Source organism: Capra hircus, chromosome 26 (assembly GCF_001704415.2).
Source record: "Capra hircus breed San Clemente chromosome 26, ASM170441v1, whole genome shotgun sequence".
NCBI lineage: Eukaryota > Metazoa > Chordata > Mammalia > Artiodactyla > Bovidae > Capra > Capra hircus.
The window spans coordinates 24,501,739-24,527,990 of NC_030833.1; the positions used below are offsets into that span (position 1 = coordinate 24,501,739).

The window sequence follows — 26,252 nt, forward strand, 5'->3', positions numbered from 1 at the left end:
AGAACTGTCGAGTCACATACTGTACTGCTATGTCCATGCTTTACGGTGTGTGTCAACTGTGGCCAATAAACCACTCAGCATTTGCCCTTTCTACCTTGTTTAGGCTGTAATTGGAGAGGGATTTATTTATGCTTATTGAGCAGACAGTAAGCTAAAGCTCATTTATCATGAGTGTTCATTCCTCAGCAAAACGCATACAAACCCACCTAGTAATGTTGGGCAAACTGTGATATGCGTCTGAGGTTGTGTGGAGTAGCAATAGTCCTGTTTATCTTCAGACACAGATCGGCAAGCAGGAGTCGCCCACGAAGCACAGAGGGCGGCAGTACTCAGCCTCTCACTGCTGCTGCCTGCTCCTTGCCGCTGAGCAGGAACTCGCGATGCAAAGATGGTCGAGGGAGTGCATGCATGCACTTTAGACCTCGGGATACAGAAGCTCATTTTCCCAAAATAATGTGCTAATTTCTTAGCATTGTTAATGCTGCCTACTTGTAAGTGATGATTTGAGTGGGAATCATTTAGATTTGAAAGATTTCAGCTTGTGATGGGGAGATAGAGGAGGAGGAAGGGGAGAGAAGGGACACAGAGTCCATTTGTGTGTTTGCTTTTCTGTGTCAGTGAGAACCTGGCTGCGGCAATTTCCTCACTTTAGTTCTACTTTATTTCAAATGCCAACCCTTTCAAGCAGCCTTAGTATTCTTCCTGCTTTCTCCATAACACTGATGTTCTGCTTGTTCTGAAAGGGCATTCAGCTGGGAATCAGAGGTTCAGCTAATACAACTGCTTGCCTTTACTCATCCTTATATTCCACAGCTTCTCCCTGGGCCTCCCTTAATTCCCTGTCAAATGTGGGGTTTGCATTAGAAGATTGCCTTTAATTGCTTTCCAGTATTATTTCCAAAAGTGTTAGGATGGTATTGTGATAATGTCCAGAGAGAAATAGAGTGAGACTTTTATCTTTTAGAGTTACAGAGGAAATTATCTAATAGCTGAGACTTGCTTCAACATAACCCAGTGTTGGGCTTGTGGGCGCTGGACAGGGGTAGAAATAAAATAACATTGTCTTTGGGTTGATGGTTATTGAAGAGTGATGGATGCATGAGGGTTCATTCTCTATGTACACTTATCACTGATAAATTGTTGTTTAGTTGCTAGGTTGCACCTGACTCTTTTACAACCCTGCCAGGCTCTTCTGTCTGTGCAATTTCCCAGGCAAGAATTCTGGAGTGGGTTGCCATTTCCTTCTCCAGGGGATCTTCCTGACCCAGGGACTGAACCCGTGTCTCCTGCATTGGCAGACAGATTCTTTACCACTGAACCTCCAGGGAAGCCCACCACCCATTAAATACACACATGCCTATGTATGTGCATATACATGTTATCAGAATTTAAGAGGGTATGACCTAGGATTCTAATTGGTCCTTTGAAAACATAAGACTATTTTGACCTTGTCACTTGTTAATTTGCTTCATGTGCTTTACTTTTAGCCTTCATCCCCATTCTCAGAAATCTCCTGCTGAAATTATCCCAGGGTTGATGTATATAGAAAAGTGTGTGTATGTGTGTGTGAGAGAGAGAAAGAGAGAGAAGAGGGACTTTGAGTCTTAGTGCTTCCATTTACTCGTCCTGAGTCCTTTGGAGCGACATTAACCAGTGAGGCTCTCACCGTTCCTGTCTGTTCAGTGGGGATCACCGCCCTGCCCTCCACAGTGAAAGTCAGTTGCGGTAATGTCCATGACAAATGGAAGGTGTTCTTTCCCCACCGACCTTCCACCCATGTGATGTGAGTGTTGATGTATTCCTGGACCCCTTTGCACTGCGTTTGCCTAAGTAAATGGAAGAGACCTTTATTTTTCAGTTTCGAGCCAAAAGTGCATTTGCCTTGGGTGTTCTGTTCAGTGAGCCCCTCCTGTCTCCTCACACACACTTCACAGCTTAAGTGCTGCTTGACTTAGGGAGGAGAATCAGAGATGTAGCTTCATTTTAGCCCTTCCTAAAAGCTCATTCTACTAAAACAATAAACCTGTTTTCTGACAAAGAGGGCTTGATTTGTATTTTTCGCCAACACTGGTATATGGAATTTCCAGTCGTAGTTACCGCACGCCTGGGATGTAATCATTGAATCACCAGACAGAGCAGAAGCAGCCTTGGGTCATGTTTGAAACCATCAGCATTGCAGACACCTATCCTGAAGTTTTGTATCTGGGTGACCAGGACATTCTACTCTTGGCTTTCAACAGAGAAGAGCCACAGAAAATGGTGCTTAAAGGTCACCTGCATTCCTGGATATTGGGCTTTGCTTAAATTGACGGAAGGTAAAGGTCAGTGTCCAGGCTTCTAAGGGCTATGTGTGGTTTGCCTTTTTTTCTGGAGCTATGCTATGTTTGCAAAATGTCAGTGTTCGAGAGGGTGAAAATTAATTGCAAAGTCACTAAAGTAGAGCAGGCTGACCCTGAGCTAGAGGAGGGGAGTTTGGAGGTGGAGAGAGATGCTCCCCAGAGCCGCACTCTAGGAGTGAGGTCAGGGAGGGAGAATCTTTCATGGATGCCAAGGCATCTGTTCAGTCCAAGAGGAGGACTCACTGCCTCTGAGAGACTGGCGCCTCCTGGCATGAGCTGTCTGGACTTTGGCAAGTTACAGAGACGATGCCGGATTTCACATCTTTCCTCCCGCATCAGAGCAGCTGCCCTCGTAAAATATTCACTTAGCCATCAGTTTCCTATGTGTAAAAATATAAGCAACCAGTTCTCTCACATGACAACTGCTGGGATAGGAGTGAGAGGGGTTGGATAATTCATGAAAGTATTCCTGCTGGAGGTGTTTCTGCTTTTCTGCATTAGTTAGTGGGAAAAGCTTGCATTCAGAGTATAGAAAAATTTAACAATCATATTATAAATATTGATTCAAAGCAATAAAAGCTAAGACTCATAAAGGGCTTACTATGTGCCTAGCAATGTTATCCATGCTTTACATACATCAATTCATTTAATCCTCACAGAAACCCAATGAGACATGTACTTTTATTTTCAGCTCCCTCCCTCAGGCATGGGAAGGTGAAGTAACTTGCCCAGAAGCTAACAGCCAGGCTGTGGTAGGGCAGCCCTTGGACCTAAGCAGGCCGGCTCCACAGTCTGTGCTTGAAATCATTCCACTGCACTTCTTCAGCAGGCCAGTTGGAGCATTCTGGGGCCTGGGACAGGCTCAGATTTACCCACATGTCCAGCCATGTGAAGTACATCTTGTGTGCACATCCCACACAGCATTGTGGGATACACCACGCCTCCGTGTGAGCACCCCAAGCCTGTCACAGAGTCACACCCACCCCCTGCCCGCCGGTGACTGTGCCTTGCTTTTCTCCCCTAGCCCCGCTGGTGGACCTCACTCCAACCCACAGTGGCTCTGCCATGCTGATGCTGCTGTCCGTGGTGTTTGTGGGGCTGGCGGTGTTCGTCATCTACAAGTTCAAAAGGTGGGTGTCCCCCTCCACCATCTCCCTCCTTCCCTCCTCCTTCTCCCCGACAGGTTCAGAAGCATTTGTGGCCATGGTGTACACGTCCCGTGCACAGCAGTGATGGTTTCTGTTAATGTTTTAGGAAGATCCCGGGGATTAATGTTTATGCCCAGATGCAGAATGAGAAAGAACGAGAGATGGTCAGTCGAGTCAGTCACCCTGAAAGCAGGCCCTATGTCCCTCAGACTGAACTCAGGAGGCCTGGCCAGCTGATAGATGAGAAGGTGGAGTCCCAGCTCATAGGTAAATAATTCCTGGTAGCCCTCAGCTCTTCAGCCTGAGTAGTCAATGGCTGGCTCTCTCTCTAACCTCTCTCTGGCTTGACGTAACCACTTTCTATGTTCTAACATCCCTGAGAGAAACAGCTAAGATGCCTCTTTCCCTGCTTCTTTCCTTTAGAAAAGAGAGAGGAAAAAAAAGCTTTCTTGCTCCTATCTAGTTTTTTCTTTTCTGAGTTTATTCCTTTTTTGCAAAAACGCTTGCTGAAACATTGGACTTCAAGTGTTCTTGGGCAAAGAGCATAGTATGTGCTGTAACAGTATATGAGAAGGACAGAGCTCAGAGGCTAGAGCTGCTGATCCTAGAAGGCTGCGAAGGTTTTGGGAGCCAGGATTTATAATGACCAGAGCAAGCCATGGCACCCCCACCTGGAGACAGTTCTAAGGACGGCAGACTGCTCCAGAACACATGTAAAAGAAAGACTGATCACCCCAGGTTTTTTTTTTTTTTAATCCAGCTTTAATCTAAAACTGTCCCCCAGGAAACATGGAGCCTAAGGATTCTGAGGACAAGAGCCATCAAGTTGGCAGGACATGTCAGGAGTGAAGTTTCCTGGAGAGAGCACTGGAGGGTTAGATTGTTCTAGAGCAGCTGGAAGATTTCTTCCTCCTTTTCACCTGTGCCCTACCAGAAGTCTTAAAATGGATTTCAACATAATTCAGTAGGGCTCACGCTGCCTGGAAAGAAAGCATGGGAATCTAACAGCTAGGTGTAGAAAGTCTCAGGGTAATTGCTATATTCTACTATTTATTGTAAAGGAAATTTCCCAGGAAATTAGGTAAATCTGTGAAGCCACCACTGTGATCCATTTCTCTCCTGGTCTCCTCCTGTCTGGTGGCTATAGAGTTGAAGCTGTAAATGTTCCCATTTAGACCTTGCATTGCTGACTGTGATGGATACATTGTTATATAAGCATTCATGCTTTACTCTGATGTGATAATGCCAAACCACCTAGAAGGTCCTTACCTAGGACTGTTAATCTGAAACCTGGAAAAGAAAGAAAAAAAGTGCTTAGAGGGAAACAGCATCCTCTCTTAAAACGAGTCCTTTGGCTGTATTAAGGGGAAATTTAAATGTGCTGCCTGGCTTGTATGGGAGGTAATAATAACAACAGCCCCCACATCTGGTGTCCAGTTTTCATAGCGTGCTTCCTTTTATTTGGGGAGACAAGGTGATAAATGAGTAATTGCTTTGGGTTAAAAAGAAAAAGGTTTTTTGGTCTTCAAGTCCAGAGAAGCATTCACCCTGTCTATTTATTTCTAAAGCTTCTAAGTGCGTTTTTGTGGGTCGTTTGGTTTTCAATCCCATTTCCACGGGGTGTGAAGCATAGGCACTGTTTGCTTTATTAAAGTAGCAATCCCTCCTTCACCAGGAACAGCTCCCAGCGCGTTGCAACATGTCTGACACCTTTCCATTTCCAGTGTCATTAAATGAGTAAGTGTTACACGTTTTCTCTTAGGAGAGTAGCTTTACCCTCCCCTCCCTCCCCTTCTACTCAACCTGGTGACTCATCTCTCCGATTGCAAAGAGCAAGACACGCCACTCCACCTTCAACGCCAAAGCGGGGATCGGCTGGGGCTCAATTTGCCATTTAAGGAAAACCCCCAAAGGCTACAGGCGACCTGCTGATCAGGAAAGAATTTCGCTCTTGTCAAGTGCATCCTTCTCCATGACCACTAACTTTGTGTTTTTTTTTTTTTTTTTTTCCTTTGTTGTTCTGTTTCCTATCTTGCCAGGAAGTATTTCCATAGTTGCTGAGAATCAAAGCACAAAAGAAATCCCTACCTATGTAAATGTTTGACTGGAGGACGCCAGTAAAAACAAAAACAAACAAATAAAATAAAAACAATCAAAATCCAAACAGACAAACAAACACTCACTGCATCGGGACTTTTTAATTCTTCAGACACAACAAGGGTTTTTAGCTTTAAGCCTGTGCATGTGGACAGTACCTTGAGAACATGCTTGGAGGGGCAGTGTACAGGTGCTCTATTTTAATGGAAAAAACACTCCCCTCCCCCTTTCTTCTTCTCTCTCTTTTTTCTGATCGGTCGTGTTTGTAGAAAATTCCTAACATATATAGGCCAAGGAAATCTGCATGTATTTTTGGAAATATTCTTGGCTCTAGATTTAACAGCTCTTTTAGCACTATAGGCTGATGGGTGGATTAGCCACCCCGGCTCTTTTCACAAGACACAAAGACATGCACAGGAGTTCAAAACCCTGAGCTGTTTCTCTGTTCCACTTTCCTTGTTGCTATTTTCCCCTTCTAAGTTATCTTGGGGAGCTCTGTTGGCTGACAGCGGTCACAAGGTGGCCTTCTCCATTCTGAGCGGCCATAGGGACAAAGAAGCAACTTCAGGTTCCATGGATGCAGGCAGAATAGGGAAGGAAGGAAGGAAGGCAAGGGGCAAGTGTGTCAAAAGTGGACCTGGGTCTCCCGTTCCCCCTTCCAATCATGACGACCTCTCCTCTAGCTTTCCCTACTCCTGCCCTGTGTAGGAAACAGAATCCCAGTTACCCGCATTCTGACCTTCCCATTTGTCTGCTCTCCGCCTGTGGTCACGATCTGTCAAAGCCTTTGTATCTCTTTCTTCCAGTCCCCAACTTATCCTACCACAGCTCCTGCCTTTTCCTCCCAAACATGTTGCTAGATTCTGGACTTTCATCCTGATGTTTCTTAAAAACTGACTTCGCCTCTGCCACCCTGCCTCCACCACCCAAAGTTTCTGATCTCTGTGTCAGCTTTGAACATGCCCACGCATGCAGCCTCCATATACATCCTGCCCTGCAAGGGTCAGCTTCATGTTTTTTGGTTTTTTTTTTGTCTCCTCCTGTAGAACCTGCCTTTTCTAAGTATCCTTGCCTTTCCCCACCTGGAAACACATAATGTGTGTGAAAGAGTTGAGAGATGCAAAGCAATTCCAACCTGGCCCATGTATCTTAGAAAAGAAAGTGTAAGAATGAATGGTGGTTTTTCCTCACAGCTTAACAAATATCTCCTGCAGTCAGATTCCAGAAGATTCTTGTGAGAAATGTTCTGCATGTGTTACTGTGTGGCAGGGCAATTTCCTCCTGTGATGGTTGCTATTACCCAGTAGTTCTCTTGCAGTAGAGTGAAATTATTTGTAAAATAAAACCGATGTTAAGCAGAAGAATAACCTAGTTAATGGATTTAATGTTTAAGAGTGCCAAAAGGCTAAGAACGTATGGAGGTCTTGCCCTATTGGAATGGGATTGTGATTATGTAGGATGATCCTAGACTTCTTACACGTGTGCTCTCTGCTCTGTGAGTTTCATAGTATCAGCAAAGGACAATTTAATAAGCGTAAAGGGGTGGAGTGAGCAGACTCAAGCAGATTGGCTCAAAGCAGGAAGAAACCCCCGTTCTCCCAGGGCCATCAGGAAAGAAGGTCCAGAGAGAGTGGGAAACAAAAGTATGTCCAACAGCAGCCCTTGGAGTATTATGGATTGGATAAAGCCCACTCTAAAATATAAGAGAAAGGACAATGGCAGTGTCCTAGACATCCTGATGACCCCTGCCTTTGTGTAGCTCAAGTAAGGAAGAGTAGCAAAGCTTCACTCAAAGTTAATCAAGCAGAAGTGTTTACGGTTGAAGATGCTTGGTATGAATCTGGGAAACAGATTATGCCTGAGGCCGCCATCTATTTGTAGAACTCAATTGATCCCCAACCTGCCAGGCTTCCTATCCCATCGGAAACATTTTCATTGATCCTCTTTGGTTGGAGCCTCCCAAATTTAATCTGGAAGACAGTGTTTGAAAACCAAATGAGGCTCATTCACAACAGAACAGGGAGTCATCAGAGTTGCAGTTCAATTAATTTTAATTGGAAAACTATGAAAAAGGGAATAACACTCAATCTAGCACAGTGCCTTGCTTAGAATAGGTATTAAGAAAATTGTGCGTTGGAAAAATAAATGAATACATGAGAAGACATAGGGAAGAATGGGCTTGTAAGTCCTCATCTAAAGCAGAGGTGGGGATGAGATGTCTGGCATTTTGGGAAGTGATCACAGACGGCCAGCTCTAGATTCAGCATCTCCAAGGTCCTCATGTTCCTCTCCTTAGAGCTCCCTCCCACCTATAGGAGGCTGGTGAGGCAAAGTATATTGCTCAGAGGGGATCTTACTGTTCATATGATCTAGCTCCATGGTTCTCAAAGTGTGGCACCCAGAGACCAGCAGTATCAGCATCACCTCGGCCTTGTTAGAAATGCAGATTTTATGTCCCCTTAACCTCAGACCGACTGAATTAGAAACTGCAGAGTTGGGGCCCAGAAGACTGTTTTTACAAGCTCTTCAAGTGGTTCTGAAATACACTAAAGTTTGAGAACCATCATGGGAGGCCACACCAGCTCAATCCCAAAGAAAAAGTAGTGATGAGAGCCTGCCAATGGGAGGGACCCAAGTGCCTACCTACTCACTAACAGCAGGTACAAACACATTGAGGAGTTTGGTGGGCTCAAGGCCAGAGGAATGGGTGGGGAGGGATGGATGGGAAAGGTAAGATTCAGGGCAAACTGCGAATCTGATATTAAAACATTTTCCAAAATCCCAGAGGGCAAACTGAGCATGCTCCACTCTGAACTACCCAACCAAGGTTTCCTCCTTTGCCTTATTTTTAATTGGATTCACTCTCCAAAATGCAGAGTTTGCTTTGCTTTTTTTCAGAAGTTCCAAACAGCAACTTTGAGAGCAATGGGGTGCTTGGCAGCTGTTCTGTGTTTTCCAGGATTCCAACTGAGCATTGAAATTCCCTCATTTGCCAACTTATTTTTATAGGAAGCCAATTAAAAAAAGAAAAAAAAGAAAGTTTTCTTATAGTATTGGAACTACTTCTAATTTTAAAATGACTTTTTTGATGTATTTTTTGTTAAATACTATGTAGTGTAATGTATAATTGCTCTTGTTTATTGCTTTTACAATCATATTTATTAAACAGATAATGTCTCTAAAATCTATGCCTCGAGGTGTTTCTTTTATTCCAAACCTCAGTGTTCAGTCCAGATATAGAAGCGCTAAATCTATAGGGTTTCATAAAGGCTAAATGCATGCGAGTTTAGTAAGCACCACAGGTTTGAGGGCTTTGCGTTTGGGGGGTTTTGGTTTTTGCTGTTGAAGTAGGATATATAGTCTACTGTCTGAATTCTACCCACATTTCAGTTGACTGTATAATGTCTGTTGCTTTACTATTGCTTTATTCTATTTAAAAATCACCCTAAGCTGGTTGCATTGGAATGAGTACCATTCTTACTTTTTGTTACTTTAAAATGAGAAATTATTGACATGGAACAAATTCATTCAAATTTGTTCAGAAGCTTGTAGTTACTGAAGGGCCAAACCTGCATATAATGGACTGAAACTTGGGGAGAGGAAAGAGCTCAAATGCTAGAGTAATTATGGCTTTGCTACAGGAATCAGGACAATGGAGTTTTCCTCCCACCGCCAGCAGCTGTGTGACCTTGAGCAGAGCTTTAGTGTCCTCATGTGGATAATTTAAAGGAAAAGGACACCTCCCAGAACTGTATTCTGAGTGGGCGAGTCATGCCCAAGAGTTCCAAATAGCTGACTTAAACTTGGTGGAAAATAAAGAAGTGGACTGGATCCAAATCCTTTTGGCCTCGTGGTGTGTTTTCTCGGTCAACGTTTTGTACTTGTGTTTCGTTTAAACATTTGTGCAGACACAAAGCCCCCCAAAGCCTTTTCGAAGACCTGCCAGGCTCAGAATGGCATTGCCTCGTTAGAACGGTCTCAGCATGCATGGGCATTTCTGTTATTTTTCAGGTGAGCTTTCACCTCTCCTTTAACACAGACTAAACTTTGTTTCTGACCCCTCATTATTTTCCAGGCCCATACTGTTTTTCTCCATCAGGAGCAACTTAGCTCCTGTGTCACTGAGGGTGAAAGTGAAAGTCGCTCAGTCATGTCTGACTCTTTGTGACCCCATGGACAGTCCATGGAATTCTCCAGGCCAGAATACTGGAGTGGGTAGCCTTTCCCTTCTCCAGGGGAACTTCCCAACCCAGAAATTGAACCCAGGTCTCCCGCATTGCAGGCAAATTCTTTATCAGCTGAGCTAGAATTCATAGTACGTCACTGAGGGTACAGGCAGTCAAACAAAAGTCATCCCTGGAGATTTCAGACAGGATTTAATACAGGAAATTTGTTACTTGAATAACTGAAGAGCCAGCATGCCAAATAGGGGAAGGTGAAACAACTCCAAGATAAACATCAACAAGAGGCCTCTATCTTCCCTGGGCTGAAAAAACAAAGAGATCCCCAGAGCCCAGGACCCAGGACCACCAGATGGAAGTTGAAGTCATGGAGGCCGTGTCTGGAAGAAACTGGAGCCACGGAGGAGACACAGCCTTTGCCAGCATTGCGGCCTCAGCAGAGGGGAGGGCGTGGAGGAGCTTGCCCTAGGCCTCCCATCTCCCGCCAATGTTTCCCACTAGCTCAACCCAGCCACACACAAGGCAGTGGGCAGTGGAGCCTGGAAAATAGCTTTAAGAGTTACTAAGTAGAAAAAGGAGGAGTGGAAAGTGGACTTGAGAAACACAGATGAATAATTGGCACAGCGCTTGTTTCAAGTTCTGCCCACTTCAACAAATCTTCCACCCAAACGTGCTTACTAAATAGTCGGTGCTCCTTTCTCTATGCCATTCTTTCACATATAAGCCTTTAAGCAACACATATTTAAAATGTGCCATTGTGTTTATGTATGCCCTTTTATACCTTTCTCACCAAGTTCTATGCTCACTTGCTGCTGCTGCTGCTAAGTCGCTTCAATCATGTCCGACTCTATGCGACCCCATAGACGGCAGCCCAACAGGCTCCCCTGTCCCTGGGGAGAATTGTCTATTTTTCATTTCACACCTTCAGCCTGTAGCTGGCAGCACGGGACATCACCATTAGAGGGCACTAGATAAATGTTTGCTGAAACAACCTTGGATTTTCAGTTTGGTGTTGCAAGTCCGTTTCATTTAGCAAAGACCTCTAAGATGCCCTCCTGAGTCAGACTCCCCTACCCAGACAGCACCTCCAATTACATGTTCAGTTGGTGTTTGTCAAGCATCAACACATCCTTGCCCTTCGTCTCTGATACCACTCAAGCTGCTGTATTCAGGGAGCTACTCTTATGTATTAATTTAAGAGAAATAATTGCTGTTTAGGAAAAAAAAAAAAAAAAAAAAAAAAACCTCTCTAGAATGTAGCGTGAAAGACAAAGGCCTAAGTCTGGTTTCTGAACCCTTATGTAATTTGTCTTCTCTTTCTTAGGGGTTAATAGTATTTTGAAAAAGAGTGTTAGGCTCACTCTTTCATAATGGGGGAATCCCAAATTAATTCCAGATGATCATATATAAGGAAATAGCTGCTATAGTTTTCATGTTAAGCACATGAAAAAGGATCTTTGGTTTACAAAACAAATAGTTATTAATCCATCATGGTGCAGACTTTTTAGGTAGTTATAATACAGCTGTGAACAAAGCTGATAATATGTCTGCCTTCATAGGGATATAGCCTAATAGGAGCAAATAAGAAAATTTAATAAAACATGGACGATGCTATCCTGTATATAATTTAGAGATATTTACAGGTAAATAAACAGGGAGCAGAGTGACTGAGGGTGGGAGAGGAGGAAGTTGGTCCCCAGCTTCTCTGAGATCTGAAAGCTGAAAAGGAACTAGTCATTCAGAGACGTATACATTGTTAAACGGTTAAGAAATACGCAGATATAACACTTATCTTAAAGAGGACCTGCCATTTGCTTGTGAAAGTGGTCACTGGGGCACTGATAGCTTGTGGTATTTTAAAGGTGTAGAAGGAGTGATCGGAAACCCAGTAGAAGATTGTGCTGCTGAATGGATGGCATGGCTCTTAACACAAGAGGCAGATGGAGGCCACTGGCAGGTGTATGTGTATGCTAAAAGTAGTTTGGATATACTGGTAAAAGGAAGAAGTCTCACTTGACAGCAAAGGGGAAAGATAGGAAATACGCCAGTTCTCCTTTCCTCCCCCTCAGCATTAGCCTAAGGACTTCTGCTGTGGACACCTCACTCTGCAGACCTTAGAACATCACCCACTTTCTAGCAGCCACAACTGATATTTAGAAATATGATTTTCTAAATTGAATCAAGAATGTTCAATTGTGGTAAAAACTCTTTGTTAAAGAAGATGATAGTATGAAAATGTATGATGATAGTATGAAAAGGTAAGATGATAGTATGAAAAGGTATGATGAAAGTATAAAAAAGTAAGCTGATAGTATGAAAAGGTATGATTGTTGTTGTTTAGTCTCTCAGTCATTTCCAGCTCTTTGTGACCCCATGGACTTCAGTACAGCAGGTTTCTCTGTCTTTCACCATGCCCTAGAGTTTACTCAAATTCATGTCCATTGACTCAGTGATGCCATCCAACCATCCAACCATGTCATCCTCTGTTGCCCTCTTCTCCTCTTGCCCTCAATCTTTCCCAGCATCAGGGTCTTTTCCAATGACTCAGCTCTTTGCATCAGATGGCCAAAGTATTGGAGCTTCAGCTTCAGTGTCAGTCCTTCCAGTGAATATTCAGGGTTGATTTTCTTTAGGATTGACTGGTTGATCTCCTTCCAGTCCAAGGGACTCTCAAAAGTTTTTTCCAACACCACAGTCTGAAAGCATCTATTCTTGAGTCATCTAGATAATAAACACACTCTGTGAACAATAATATTTCAAAAGATGCATCTGGAGATGTCCTGATGAAAGCTTTCTGCCCATGTAAACGTTAAAAAGAACTCAGTAGACAGTATTTTTAAATCAACTATTTAACAATAATACATAGTGTACACCTATATAATAAAGTAAAATGTTTCAGTAAAATTCTTTTTTCTAAAAAACTTTTAATAGCCTGATAAAATTCTCAGGCAATGTTAAGAGGAAGCAGAATTTAAGACTTCGTGTAGTATGAAAATAGCTTCTATAAAGTAGGGGCAGACCATCAGATTGACATACAGTAACACTGGTTATTTCTAACTTGTAAAAATGCCAGGTTTTTAAAAATTCTACATCTTTATATATTTGCTATGCTTTTCTAAAATGAACATATGTTACTCATATGGTCAGAAAAATACTATTTTAAATACAATGCATAAGAAATATAGAACAGATCTAAAATATATTTATTATACTAATTATGTAATTATTATGAATAGTTCTGTATATAATATGTACAGTTTATAGAAAAGTTCAAAATTGTTGGCAATATATACTTAAATATCTTTAGTAACTTAAAAATAACTTCTCTAGGTAAAAAATACTTTTTGTTTCATTTTTGTCAATTTATATTTATATTGAGGTGAAAACATTTTGCTGTTATGGTACTTGCAGTTTAATTCAGAAAATTTCAAATGTTTAAAAATTTTAAACTGTATAACATGCTGTGTGTGTGTGTATATATATGTGTATGTATTATACATGTATATACACACAATTGAACATAATTAATAAAATGTTACCATATAAATATAATGTAAATTTGTGCATTATTCAGATATGTGCACATGCATGTAGAAATAATTAACAAGGGAAATAATTAACATGAGTTTTTTTATTTTTTCACATGAGTTTTTGTTTTTTTTTTCCCCATAGAAATAATCTGAAAATACTCTCAGGAAACCTAGAGAGACAGGTAACTATTGAATTCTTTTTATTTTTTTAAATAGGACAGAGAAATAATCACAAAGTTATTTGGTCTACCCAGTATAGCATCCCAATTTTTAGATGTATTTCCAAATGTTCTGTAAGTATCATTTCTTCTTTTTAACCTCTTAATTTTATACATGTTATAAGGATGCTGGGACTTTGGGACAGGAGGATAGGAAGGATTTAATCCAAGTAGGAGACAATGACCTATAAAAGAAGAGACAAAGGAGGTGATGGGATAGTACATTTTTTATGTTATAAGGAATAAGTGATTTAAAACATGCAAATACTTCAGAGTAGTATGTTCATTTAAATAATGCGGCAATCCTGATCTGGAGAATTTAAGTCCCATGTCCAGGGTCACATAGCCAGTAGGATAGTAAAGTCAGAATTCCAACCCAGAACTCCTAATGGGCATGCCCCCTCCTTTTCTCACTCTACCACCCTCCTTCCTGCCCTCCTCCAGGTAAGCCACAAATAGGAGATGGTTTAAAATAGAAAAATTATGTGTTCACACAGTTCCCTACTCCAGATATAGTGGTGAGAACGTTTACACAAGGTAAAGAGTTATCGTTCTTTTGAAAGCTCACTATAAATCCTGTCTCAGCCTTTACAGTTGAGTTTCACAAAGGCTTAGACCTTTTAACCTTGCTTGACTGGTACACAGGGAAGATAGGCCACCTAAGCCCTCCCAGAGGAAAGAACTGATATTTGCTACTAACTCCGGTAAACAACGAGATATAGAGGAAGTGTTTCCCAAATTCCAATACGAAGTAACCTGAAACCCAGCAGCTCATGTGCCACCCAGGGGAGCTGCATGTAAATGGTAGAAACAGACATGGTTGGTACACTGGAGACTGGCTTCCTTATTGATTCTCAAGCCTCTGAATGAGGTTTCTTCCCAGTGCCCTCACTGCAGGGCAAGATCTTCCATCCTCACTTTGGCCCTTCCTCACTTTTGGAGTGAAAAGTAATAACCCAGAATGAAGCCTTGCTGCTGCTAAGTCGTTTCGGTCGTGTCCGACTCTGTGCGACCCCATAGACAACAGCCCACCAGGCTCCCCCGTCCCTGGGATTCTCCAGGCAAGAACACTGGAGTGGGTTGCCATTTCCTTCTCCAGTTCGTGAAAGTGAAAACTGAAAGTGAAGTCACTTAGTTGTGTCTGACTCATAGTGGCCCCATGGACTGCAGCCTACCAGGCTCTCCTACCCATGGGATTTTCCAGGCAAGAGTACTGCACTGGGTTGCCATTGCCTTCTCCAACGAAGCCTTGAGGTTTTATTATATACAAGCATACTTGACCAAGCATGTTTTTATTTGTAACTGATGAGAGTCCACATTATTATTACAAATAGGAAAAAACTGATTGGTTTGGGATGTCCCACTCAGTCATGGTATGTCATGAGACTTAAGTGGGAAGGGAGACTAACGCAAGCCTGGAAAGGGCTGAGGAGGCAGGACTGACACAGGTGCGGGGCCTCTTCTTGACCTCAGAGTACTATCTAAACAGGCATAAAAAAATCTAGATTGTGTTTAGCCCAATTCTATAGGTGAAACATGCAACCTAACAATTCCAGTCATCGATTGCATGAAAAGTCAGGCTGGTGGATGTAATATAGGTGTCCTCAATTATCTGTATCTGTATCTCTTATCAATAAGACTCTACTGAGTGTCCTGAAGTTGGGAGGCCAGTAAGGTCTGACCCTGAGGGACAGGGGATAGCAGAAACCAATCAAGATATCTGGCTTCGATTTAAGTGGATTCTTAGCAGAACAGAGTAGGGGGCTAAAGTTCATTCAAAAAACTGAAAGCAAGGCCAAATATCTAGGTCTGAGCTATGTGATAGAATAACTAGGATTTGATAAGAAAGCAAAAAACAAGCAAGCACACTGGACCCACAATTAAAGCATCCCAACTTCTCGCAAACAGACTTCTCCCAGACTGGGCTTGTGACGCCTAATACACACTTCAATCCTAGTAGCATTGGTTCTGGGACAATGTGGATTCCACTTCCTCCAGACCTTCTGGGAATGAATCATATAGTAATCTCAGAGCTTCTTGGACAGTCTCTCAGAAAGTGACAGGAAGAAAGAGCCAGATGAGAGTAACTGTCCATCAGTTATCAAGCTCAAACAGATCTTATCTACACTTTCTTCTTCTCCACTTTCTCCACACTATTCCTCTTCCTTTAGCATCTGCACTGACCTGGGTTCCAGCTCTGTATAATTTTGTTGTTATTGTTTAGTTGCTAAATCATGTCAGACTCTTTTGCAACCACATGGACTGTAGCCTGCCAGGCTCCTCTGTCCAAGGGAGTTCCCAGGCAAGAATACAAAAGTGGGTTGCCATTTCCTTCTCTGGGGGATCTTCCTGACCCAGGGATTGAACCCACATCTCCAGCATCAGCAGGAGGGTCCTTTATTACTGAGCCACCTGGGGAGCCCCTTTACGATTTTGGGAGACAACAAATAAATCCAGTGTACGGTAACTGACTCACCTTGAACTCTTCAGTAGGAAAAACTTTTCAGTGAGCACACAGGTCTGTGTGCTCTGTGTGTAGGCAGATGCACTCCTTTTGGTATAATGTGTGGTAGGCAGTTTCTGGGAAAAACAAAAGCAATGCCAGATGGTTTATTAGGTATATTGTAGTGGTCCACTCTGCATAATTTTATAGGCATTACAAATGGGACTGCCATCCATCCTCTCCTGGGAAGCAGAGGCAGAAAGTAACTCAGCAGCCGGAGTCCAAATTTTCAGTGCTTGGGGAATATCTTTATTAAGAATCAAGTCTGCCAGAACTGCTTGGCTAGAATTAGAGACTCAGAATTCTAGAGCTGGAGGGGAAATAAGAAATCATTCTGAGTATTTCTTAAGCACTGACTAGGTGCTGGGTCTCATGCTAGAGTGTGGATTTAGCCAGTCACCTCCTGTGACTGAGATTTTTTTCTCATGGACACATAACAAGTTAGATCATAGCACAGACTCCTGCAACCAGATTAAAGCCTCTTTTCTGCAGCACATTGTTAGCCTCTGTTCTCTCCATGATACCTTTCCTCTCCCATCCTTGAAGAACACAGACAAGATCCTTGAAATGAATAGAAAAGAATCCAGGAGAAGTGAGAAAAATGACTACCACAAACCCAGGATCTGAGGGTGTAGAATGGCCCTCAATCCATGAAAAATAAAGAGTGCGTCTCTTCATTTGCTTTGTCAGTCTTTTCAACACACAGGATCTGAATAGCTGCTAAATCACAGGACAGTCACTAAGGTGTGTAACTTTAAAGAAGCAGTCTAAGCCATCAACTAGTAATGAAAAAAAAACAAGAAATTCTAACCTTTACTTACATGATTCAAGGAATATTATTGGGCATGTGAGTCATAACTTTAGCAACAATTTTCAAGCCTTTTTCATGCCCTGATTTTTCTTACAACTGTTTTGCAACTCTTTGTGCTGCATGCTCAGAGCATATTCGACTCTGTGTGACACTATGGACTGTAGCCCATTTGAATAAATCTTGCTGGAGAATTAGATATGTTAATAAGTCACCCAAAAATCTATAGGAGAAAGTAGACTCAACCCAATTAGGCAATATGTTCAACTTGAGAAACAAGGGATAAAAAGAAGTTGAACATTAATATGAAATTTAGGGCATAGAGAATAACAATGCTGTTTAAAAAAGAGGGTCTTGGCAAAGATAAAACATGATATCAGGTTTAGATACCTCGCATACAAGAGGCAGTAAAGACACACTGAAGGCAGTGGAGAGGAGCACCAGCAGATTTTGTTGTTATTTTAGTTGCTCAATCATGTCTGACTCTTTTGAGACCCCATGGACTGTAGCCTGCCAGGTTCCTCTATCCATAAGATTTTCCAGGCAAGAATATTGGGGTGGGTTGCCATTTCCTTCTCCAGGGGATCTTCCTGGACCAGGGATCAAATCTCTTGCATTGACAGGCAGATTCTTTACCACTGAGCCACCAGGAAAGCTACTAGAGATATACAAGGAAATTGAGCATTATAGGAAGTAGACAAAACTATAAAATCCCAGACATTCAATTCTCTTTAGTGCAGGGAAAAAAAATTCTTCATACATCATTAGGTCTGGAAGGTGTTCTGTGAACAAGAGGTGTAGTTGTAACGGTCATCGTATGTCTTAAAGATGCATTTGAGTTATGTTCAGTCTCTGTTTTGAAGGAAGACGGTGGCAAATATAGTGTATTTTAGAAAATTTTGTTAACAGTTATTTTAAAAGACTTTGGCATTTAAGCAGGTATGGTTCTCTTACTTTCAAGTGAAAATAAGAAAACCTCATTTATGTATACTCCTAATGCCCAACGATGGCATGTAAATAAACTAAATGGGGTGTGAAACTTCCATATTTCAGTTATTCTAAAGAAACCAGCAAATCTGGAGGTTTGATTTGTAGATTGTCTTTTGATAATGTTTGATCATTCTTTGTTCTTCAGTTCAAGTTTAACCCATTTCTCACTAGGGCCGGCTACTTAGAAACTAGTAATGCTAGTGAACAGGATTACTAAACTGAATGCTATTCATGAGCTTGGAGTCCCTAATGCCAGAGCCTCGATTCACAGGTTACTAGTGGATTTGCCTTTACCTAAGATCAGTGTACTGGTATGAATGTGACTCTTGGAGTTAGATCTTGATCAGTCCTGGATTTTCCTCCTACTGATTGTGTAGGCATGGGCAATTGTTCTTTTCATTCCTTGCCCTCCCTCTCTTCTGTTTTCTCTTCTTTTATCCTTTTTCTTCTTAAAGCCAGTTGCATAAAATAAAATATACAGCAACCTTGAGTGGTTACTATATAGTTTAAAACCATGATCTATGGAAAATATTTAGTGCAGTCTGTATACTAAGAACTCAGTAAATGCTAGTCAGGAATTCCAGGAGCAATAAGGAATACTAGCACAATCAGTTCAGTTCAGTCGCTCAGTCGTGTCTGACTCTTTGCGACCCCATGAATCGCAGCACGCCAGGCCTCACTGTTCATCACCATCCCCCGGAGTTCACCCAAACTCATGTCCATCGAGTCCGTGATGCCATCCAGCCATCTCATCCTCTGTCGTCCCCTTCTCCTCCTGCCCCCAATCCCTCCCAGCATCAGGGTCTTTTCCAATGAGTCAACTCTTCACTTGAGGTGGCCAAAGTATTGAAGTTTCAGCTTTAGCATCTGTCCTTCCAATGACTAGCACAATACAATAGTACAAATGTTCCTGTATCTGGATGATAAGTATGACTTAAATTCAGTATCATTAAGTATTAGCTAAGGTCCCAGAGAAACAAAACAAATAGGATATATTCATAGATTTGTTTTAAATGGTTCATGAGATGACAGTGGCTAGCAAGTCTGAAATCTGTGGAACAGACCAACAGACTGGAAGTTCTGATGAGTATTTACTCATAAGACAGTCTGGAAACACATTTTCCTCCTCCTCTGGAAAGCTCAATCTTTTCTCTAAATGCTTTCAACTTATTGGATGAGGCCCACCCACATTATGGCAGCATAATCTGCTGTCTTCAGTCTACCAATTTAAATATTCATCACATTCAAAAAATACTTCACAGTGACTTTGAGACTGCATTTGACCAAACAGCTGGTCACTGTAGCCAAATGGACAGTCACTGATTATCACATGTCATCAGCATAACTCCCTGAAATATGCACTGGTCTGGCAGTTAGGTTAACTGAGCTGTTCCTTTGATTCCTCTTTCTCTCTTAGTTCCTGGTCAAGTTACTTATTTCTCTGAGACTTAGATTTATCCTATAGAAGATATTGTCCTTCCAGTTTTCCATATCCCTTTCTAGATGATCAATATGATTGTCTCCATGTAGAAGTATTGGTAGATTGTCATTGTCTGTCTAAGACATACCAAACAAATAAGTGATAGTCTTAAAGAGGCAAATGTGACTTTTTTCTGGTTCTTTCAGTTTGGCACCTAGGGAGCTGAGAAATATTTACAAGTCACTGCCCACTTTAAGGGTATATCAGGTGGCTGACTCATGCTCAGCTACTCAGTTCTCACGGGACAGTTGAGCAAAAATAGGCTTTAATTCATCCATATACACGTTAAGATAATTTAAATGGACAGTGTGCATCAGGACTTGAGATGTTCCCATTGTGAACTCAGAGGCATCAGGCAGGAGAAACTGAAAGTCCACTTTTCCTACAACAGCTGCTGGTAAGGAGGACTCGACTAGCTTTTTATTTTTTTGGCTAAAATTTAAAGCATTGACTGTTTGTACACAAGCACATTATCCACAAGGTGAAAACATGGAGAGAAACAGAAAAGTATAGAGAAACAGAAAAAATATAGAAAATAAAGATTTTTTTAAAATGAATTTTTAATTCAATTTTTTAAGAAGGAAAAGGAAAAGAAAGAAGAGGAAGAAAGGAGGGACAGAAAAGAGGTAGAGAGAAATTTTTCCAGGCACATCATGCATGAAATTATCCTGTCATCAACTTCACAGAGGTATGGCTCCATGTATGGTGAGGAGCATTCAGAGGACTGGAGAGGCCACCCATTGCTGCTTCAGTGGACCTCCAGGCAGGGCAGAGATGCCTGGGAGTCCTCTGAGAAGGAAGGGGTATGTGTTGGGTATTTTGCTTTCTAAGAAACCAAGATACTGTAGTGAATTTAATTACAAGTCTAAGTGCAGGAGCCATAGAATTAAAAATGGCTAATTGAAGAAAACAAAGGAGATTCATATCTATGGTCAGGGTGGGAATAATTTTCAAATATTAAGGAGGTTGGAACAAGTGTCATGAACTAGCAGGAGACAGAAGGTTAACATTCAGCTAGGGATTTCTAGAAAGCAGTGGCCCTGCAGGAACTGAGCCCAAGCGAAACGCAATAGAGGCTGAGAGCAGAGAAAAGAGGGCAGTCACACCCCTAACCAAACAAAACAGTCTAATTGCAGAAAAACCAGATGAGCTGAAGTATAGTATAATCCTAAGTTCTTTTTAAATTCTCCCCTTCCACTATATGTAAGAGAAGCATTTTTACCTGAATTTCTTTAAGGAAGGGGGTTTAAAAAGATGGTGATCTAAGAGTCTCTGTGATCACCATAACAAGGCTACTACATTCCTTTTTCAGGAATAGGAATGGTATAGAAAATGCAATGTATTACATAGAGAATGGATAACATTCTCAATTGGCTGAACATCCATTGTAATAAGGAGTCCTCTGGGATAGAAGGCTGAAGAGATATATTGTAGAGTGCCTTGAATACCAGACTAAAAAGACAGGACTTTATCTAGTGGGAAGTCTGTTTCCAAAGCCTTTGGAAAGTTTTAGCTTTGACATGGTATCATTAGAATGCTCCCTTTAAAGTGGTCCTTGGAGCAGGGTGAAAGATAGATGAAAGATAACTAATAGATTAGTTGTCTGTTGATGCTTAAGACATGACCTCAGTAAGTACCAGTTTAAAGCAACAAACAATTATGTTCTCACAGTTTCCAAGGGGCAAGGATCCAGGAGTGAATTAGTAAGATGTTCTGACTCAAGGTAACACAGGAGGTGGCAGTCAAGCTGCTGGCCAGGACTATAATCACAGGAGGACTTCAGAAGGCTGGAGGATCTACAAAGGTAGCTCGGCCTCATGGCTCTCCTAGAAGTCCTTAGATTCTCACCATACAGCCCTCTCTACAGGGCTACCTGACACTCTCATGGCATCGTGGGTGACTTCCCCTGGAGTGAATGATCCAAGGTCAAGGAAGGGGAGAGGAAGCCTGGTGCTTTTAATGACCTAGTCTCTGAAGTCTCACACAGTCACTTCTATTTATTAGAATTTGATCAACTAAATGGAACCTACATTCAAGAGGAACTCCACCTCTTGAAGGGAGAGAGAGAAAAGGATTTAAGTAAAACCAATATAGATAGCTTAGCATCTGCATGTTATAGAGATTGTGCCACCTGGTACCTCCCATCTCAACAGGTATTTGGGACAGGAAACAAAGTATTAATCGAAGTCTAGTGCAATGGTGAAGAGGACCAAACAAACAAATTTTCGCTAAAGCCGTGTGATGAAAAAATGAATGTCAGGGACAACATATATGAGATATATTAAGAAGAAATATTTCAGGGACAACATATATAATATATATTAAGAAGAAATGTTTTAGGAAGATATGTTATAAATTAAATGTAAATAAGGAAGGAAAACAAGGATTATTTTTAAATTTCTTATTTGTAAATTCAGTTCAGTTCATACCTTATGACCCAGCAATCCCACTGCTGGGCATACACACTGAGGAAACCAGAATTGAAAGAGACACATGTACCCCAATGTTCATCGCAGCACTGTTTATAATAGCCAGGACATGGAAACAACCTAGATGTCCATCAGCAGATGAATGGATAAGAAAGCTGTGGTACATATACACAATGGAGTATTACTCAGCTGTTAAAAAGAATACATTTGAATCAGTTCTGATGAGATGGATGAAACTGGAGCCGATTATACAGAGTGAAGTAAGCCAGAAAGAAAAACACCAATACAGTATACTAACACATATATATGGAATTTAGAAAGATGGCAATGACGACCCTGTATGCAAGACAGCAAAAAAGACACAGATGTGTATAACGGACTTTTGGACTCAGAGGGAGAGGGAGAGGGTGGGATGATTTGGGAGAATGGCATTGTAACATGTATACTATCATGTAATAATCGAATCGCCAGTCTATGTCCGACGCAGGATACAGCATGCTTGGGGCTGGTGCACGGTAATGACCCAGAGAGATGTTATGGGGAGGGAGGTGGGAGGGGGGTTCATGTTTGGGAACGCATGTACACCCGTGGTGGATTCATGTCAATGTGTGGCAAAACCAATACAGTATTGTAAATTAAAATAAAGTAAATAAAATAAAATAAAATAAATTCAGTTCAGTTCAGTTCAGTCGCTCAGTAGTGTCCAACACTTTGCGACTACATGGACTGCTGCACGCCAGGCTTCCCTGTCCATCACCAACTCCCAGAGATTACTCAAACTCATGTCCATTGAGTCAGTAATACTATCCAACCATCTCATCCTCTGTCATGCCCTTCTCCTACCACCTTCAGTCTTTCCCAGCATCAGGGTCTTTTCATATGAGTCAGTTCTTCACATCAGGTGGTCAAAGTATTGGAGTTTCAGCTTCAGCATCAGTCCTTCCAATGAATATTCAGGACTGATTTCCCTTAGGATTGACTAGTTGGATCTCCTTACAGTCTAAGGGATTCTCAACAGTCTTCTCCAACACCACAGTTCAAAAGCATCAATTCTTCGGCATTCAGCTTTCTTTATAGTCCAACTCTTACATCCATACATGAGTACTGGAAAAACCGTAGATTTGACTAGATGGACCTTTGTTGGCAAAGTAATATCTCTGCTTTTTAATATGCTGTCTAGTTTGGCCATAGCTTTTCTTCAAAGGAGCAAGTGTCTTTTAAGTTCATGGTGGCGGTTGCCATCTGCAGTGATTTTGGAGCCCCCAAAAATTGAAAAAAAATGCAAATTACCTGTGATAGTCAGACCAGAATAGAGAGAACTAGTCTGATGATGATGTCTTTCACACAAATAAGGAAGTCAGGGCAAACGCTGAGGAAAGATGGGGGTGATGATGAGTTTACTTTCAGAAATGTTGCGTTTATGATACTGTGGGGCATATCATGTGCTAACACTAGCAGACTGTTAAAACACTAGCCTGGAAAACTGAACTGTGAGTCTAGGAGAAGGGACTGACATGGCCATCGCCTCAACTTGAGCAGTAAGAAAAAACAGGCAATAAATGGGCTGGTTGAGGGAGAAAGAGGGAAGAAGGCTCAGTTCACACTCAGGGGAAATACTGACATTTGAGGAAAGGGAGAAAGAAACAGAACTGTTGAAACTGACCAGGAAGAGAATTTGGAATCACTCGGGACCCAAGAGATAACACTATTGTAGGAGGAAAGGGAAGATGGACTCACCTGACCCTGTCCCATGCTGAGAGGTCAGGAAGTGTGGATTGTGTGGATAAGTGTGTCTGGAAAGAATGCCATCTGTGGCCTCTAATAGTAATAACTGAGAAGGAAAGTGAAGCAAAACCCAGATGGTACAGTATTGAGTGGGGAGTAAAAAACTTCAGTGGTATGCTAAAAGCAGTTTAAAAACTGGCTCTCTAGGGTAGGGCCTGTTTTGAAGCATTGCTGAATTTCATGGTATAAATACTTTCATCATAGCCATTTACAAGCTATCAATGATTTAACAGTTGTCCCCAAGATTCCAGAAAATTTAACAGTTAGTTCTCATTAGCCTGTATGCTCTGGTTGCAGTACATCACCAGAAGGACTGAAAGATGAATAGGCATATAGGCATTCTTTCAAACATCTTTGGAAACCGACCTGGTAACTTACACTTATGCTCTACAAACATGGAAAGGCAAGATATCCTCTCAGAAAGCTTCCAGAAATCCTCATATTATCAAGAGGCCAGAGGAAATCTCTCTTGGCTCCGCCCTTTGTGCCCCTTTCTAGGAGTGTTCCATGGGCACCCGGGGTGCACAGGGCCATCTGGAGTTCACTTTCCCTTAGTCTCCTTGTCCTTCCTCTTCATCACTCTTCCTCTAGGGGACCTCAGAGCAGCTACATTTTTCCATGACCAGTCTTTTGCCTTAAACACTCAATTCTTCATGGATGAAGTATCTAAAAATATAAGCAAACTTCTCATTTTCTAATATCTGTCATCTTGTCATCTTGTCATCTCTCACAGTAGAATTTTGGCATGTCATGCTTAAATCCATCTTCCTCACCAGGGATAAGAACAATGATAAATAAAGGGACAAAAAGAGAATCATGTCCTCCCACACTTAGAATATATAAAAGGAGACTTCAGAGTGGAAGAGTAGCTACCCATTACTCCCTCTGCCAGAGCCCTCCTATTTCTTACTATCATCCTGATCATGATCACAATGACCCTAATCAGTGACCTCGATCCTGGGCCGCCATGCCTCCACCAGTACAATCAACAAAGATAGGGTCTCTCTTCTATTCTGTAAGCACTTCTTCTGTGCCAGAGGATAATGTGTTTACTGGAGAGTTGTGAAGAAACTCAGAGCCAACGTTTATTCATGATGTATGTTCTTCCAAGCTTAAAATTATCAGACTTGAAAGCTGTGTGATTTTAAAGCAAATTGATCAAGACCACAAGTGTTAATAAAATGCATGGCTACAGTCTGTATATTAACTATGATCTTGGAGGAAATACATTTGGGAATCCTACACCAGTATTTTGCATTTGAGCTAAGAATTCTCATTTTTTAAATGAAACTTTATTGTGATTATTAACCTGCAGAAATTTTAATTATCCTTTCAATGCTTGAAAGTTCATAATGGAGAGGTGCCAGGAAAATCCCACTGCTAATTAAATCCAACTGAATATTTCCTTCACCTGAAGATATAAAAGTGCTTCTTGTTTGTCAAATCCCTTTCAGCCAAATAACCACTTAACTAATCTCAAATTGAATATCTTGTTTAAGATTTTGAATTATCCTTTCTCTCCAGGGAGCTGCTGTTGAATATTATAATAGCATCATCCAGGGAAATATCTCTTGCCCTCCTGACTGGAGGAAAGGGGAGAATACATGTTTCTTTATATCACTGAGTAGACTGAAATCTGGGAGAATGAAAAGACTGACGGTTTGAAGCAAAAGAACATATTAGAAGGTGGGAATAAAGTCGCTCACAATGAGGAAGAAAGGAGTTGGGTCTTTTTGCTTTGGACTACTGTGACTCTTTCTGAGAATGCTAAATTAATGGCTTCTGTAATCATGACTCTGGGCTTCCTTGGGGGCTCAGTGGTAAAGAATCCACCTGACAAGCAGGAGATGCAGGTTCGATCCTTGGGTTGGGAAGATCCACTGGAGAAGAAAGTGGCAACCCACTCCAGGATTCTTGCCTGGGAAATCCCATGGACAGAGGAGGCTACAGTCCACGGGGTTGCAAAGAAGCGGACACAACTTAGTAATGACTCTAACTCACCAAACAGTGACCTGGAAATCCTATATGTCATAGGAAGGTCAGAATGACCTGGACGTCAGCATATCATGTGAGGGAAAAGAGAATCAGACCGGGTTCTGTCACTTGCCAGCTTTGTGGCCTTCAATAATTCACTTAAATGCTTTGGACTCCAGTTCAAATGACATCTGAGATGTGTCTCACACAGTGCCTGCCTTTATACCATTTATGCCTGTTTAATTGAAATAGCATCAATAAAATAATATTATAAAACTAGCTCATGTTATTCTTCTGCTCCTGCTGCGGAATGGCTACCATCCTTCAGACTAAAACCCCCAGTCCTTTCAATGATCTGCATATGACTTTCCATTGCTGCTTTGACCTCAGCTTCTGTGCTCTTGCTGTCCCAGCCTGATCCCTCCTCTATTCCATAGAAATACTCTCCTACTATAGTCCTCCATGGGGGAGGAAATGGCAACCCACTCCAGTGTTTCCCTGGAGAATCCTCATGGACAGAGGAGTCTGGCAGGTTGCCGTTCATGGGGTCACAAAGAGTTGGAGTCGACTGAAGCTACTTAGCATGCACTATAGGCCTTTGTGGGTTTCCCTGGTGGCTCAGACGGTAAAGAAACTGCTTGCAGTGCAGGAGATCCCTGGGTTGAGAAGATCCCCTGGAGAAGGGAATGGCAACCCACTCCAGTATTCTTGCCAGGAGAATCCTCCAGACAGAAGAACATGGACAGAGTCCATGGCGTCACAAAGAGCTG

The 26,252-nt window shown here is 41.9% G+C and overlaps 1 protein-coding gene across 3 annotated transcripts in view; it reads left to right on the forward strand.

Annotated features, from left to right (window-relative positions):
* SORCS1 (sortilin related VPS10 domain containing receptor 1) overlaps positions 1-6,945 on the forward strand; it is a 580,301-nt gene extending 573,356 nt beyond the window's left edge. The window contains exons 25-27 of one of the 3 annotated variants that reach the window (XM_013975206.2): positions 3,364-3,469; positions 3,594-3,754; positions 5,250-6,945. In XM_013975206.2, the coding sequence (XP_013830660.2) occupies positions 3,364-3,469; positions 3,594-3,754; positions 5,250-5,257 (275 nt within the window). In that variant the 3' untranslated portion in view covers positions 5,258-6,945. The remainder of the gene's footprint in view (positions 1-3,363; positions 3,470-3,593; positions 3,755-5,249) is intronic. The other 2 variants (XM_018041707.1, XM_018041708.1) reach the window with 2 other exon arrangements.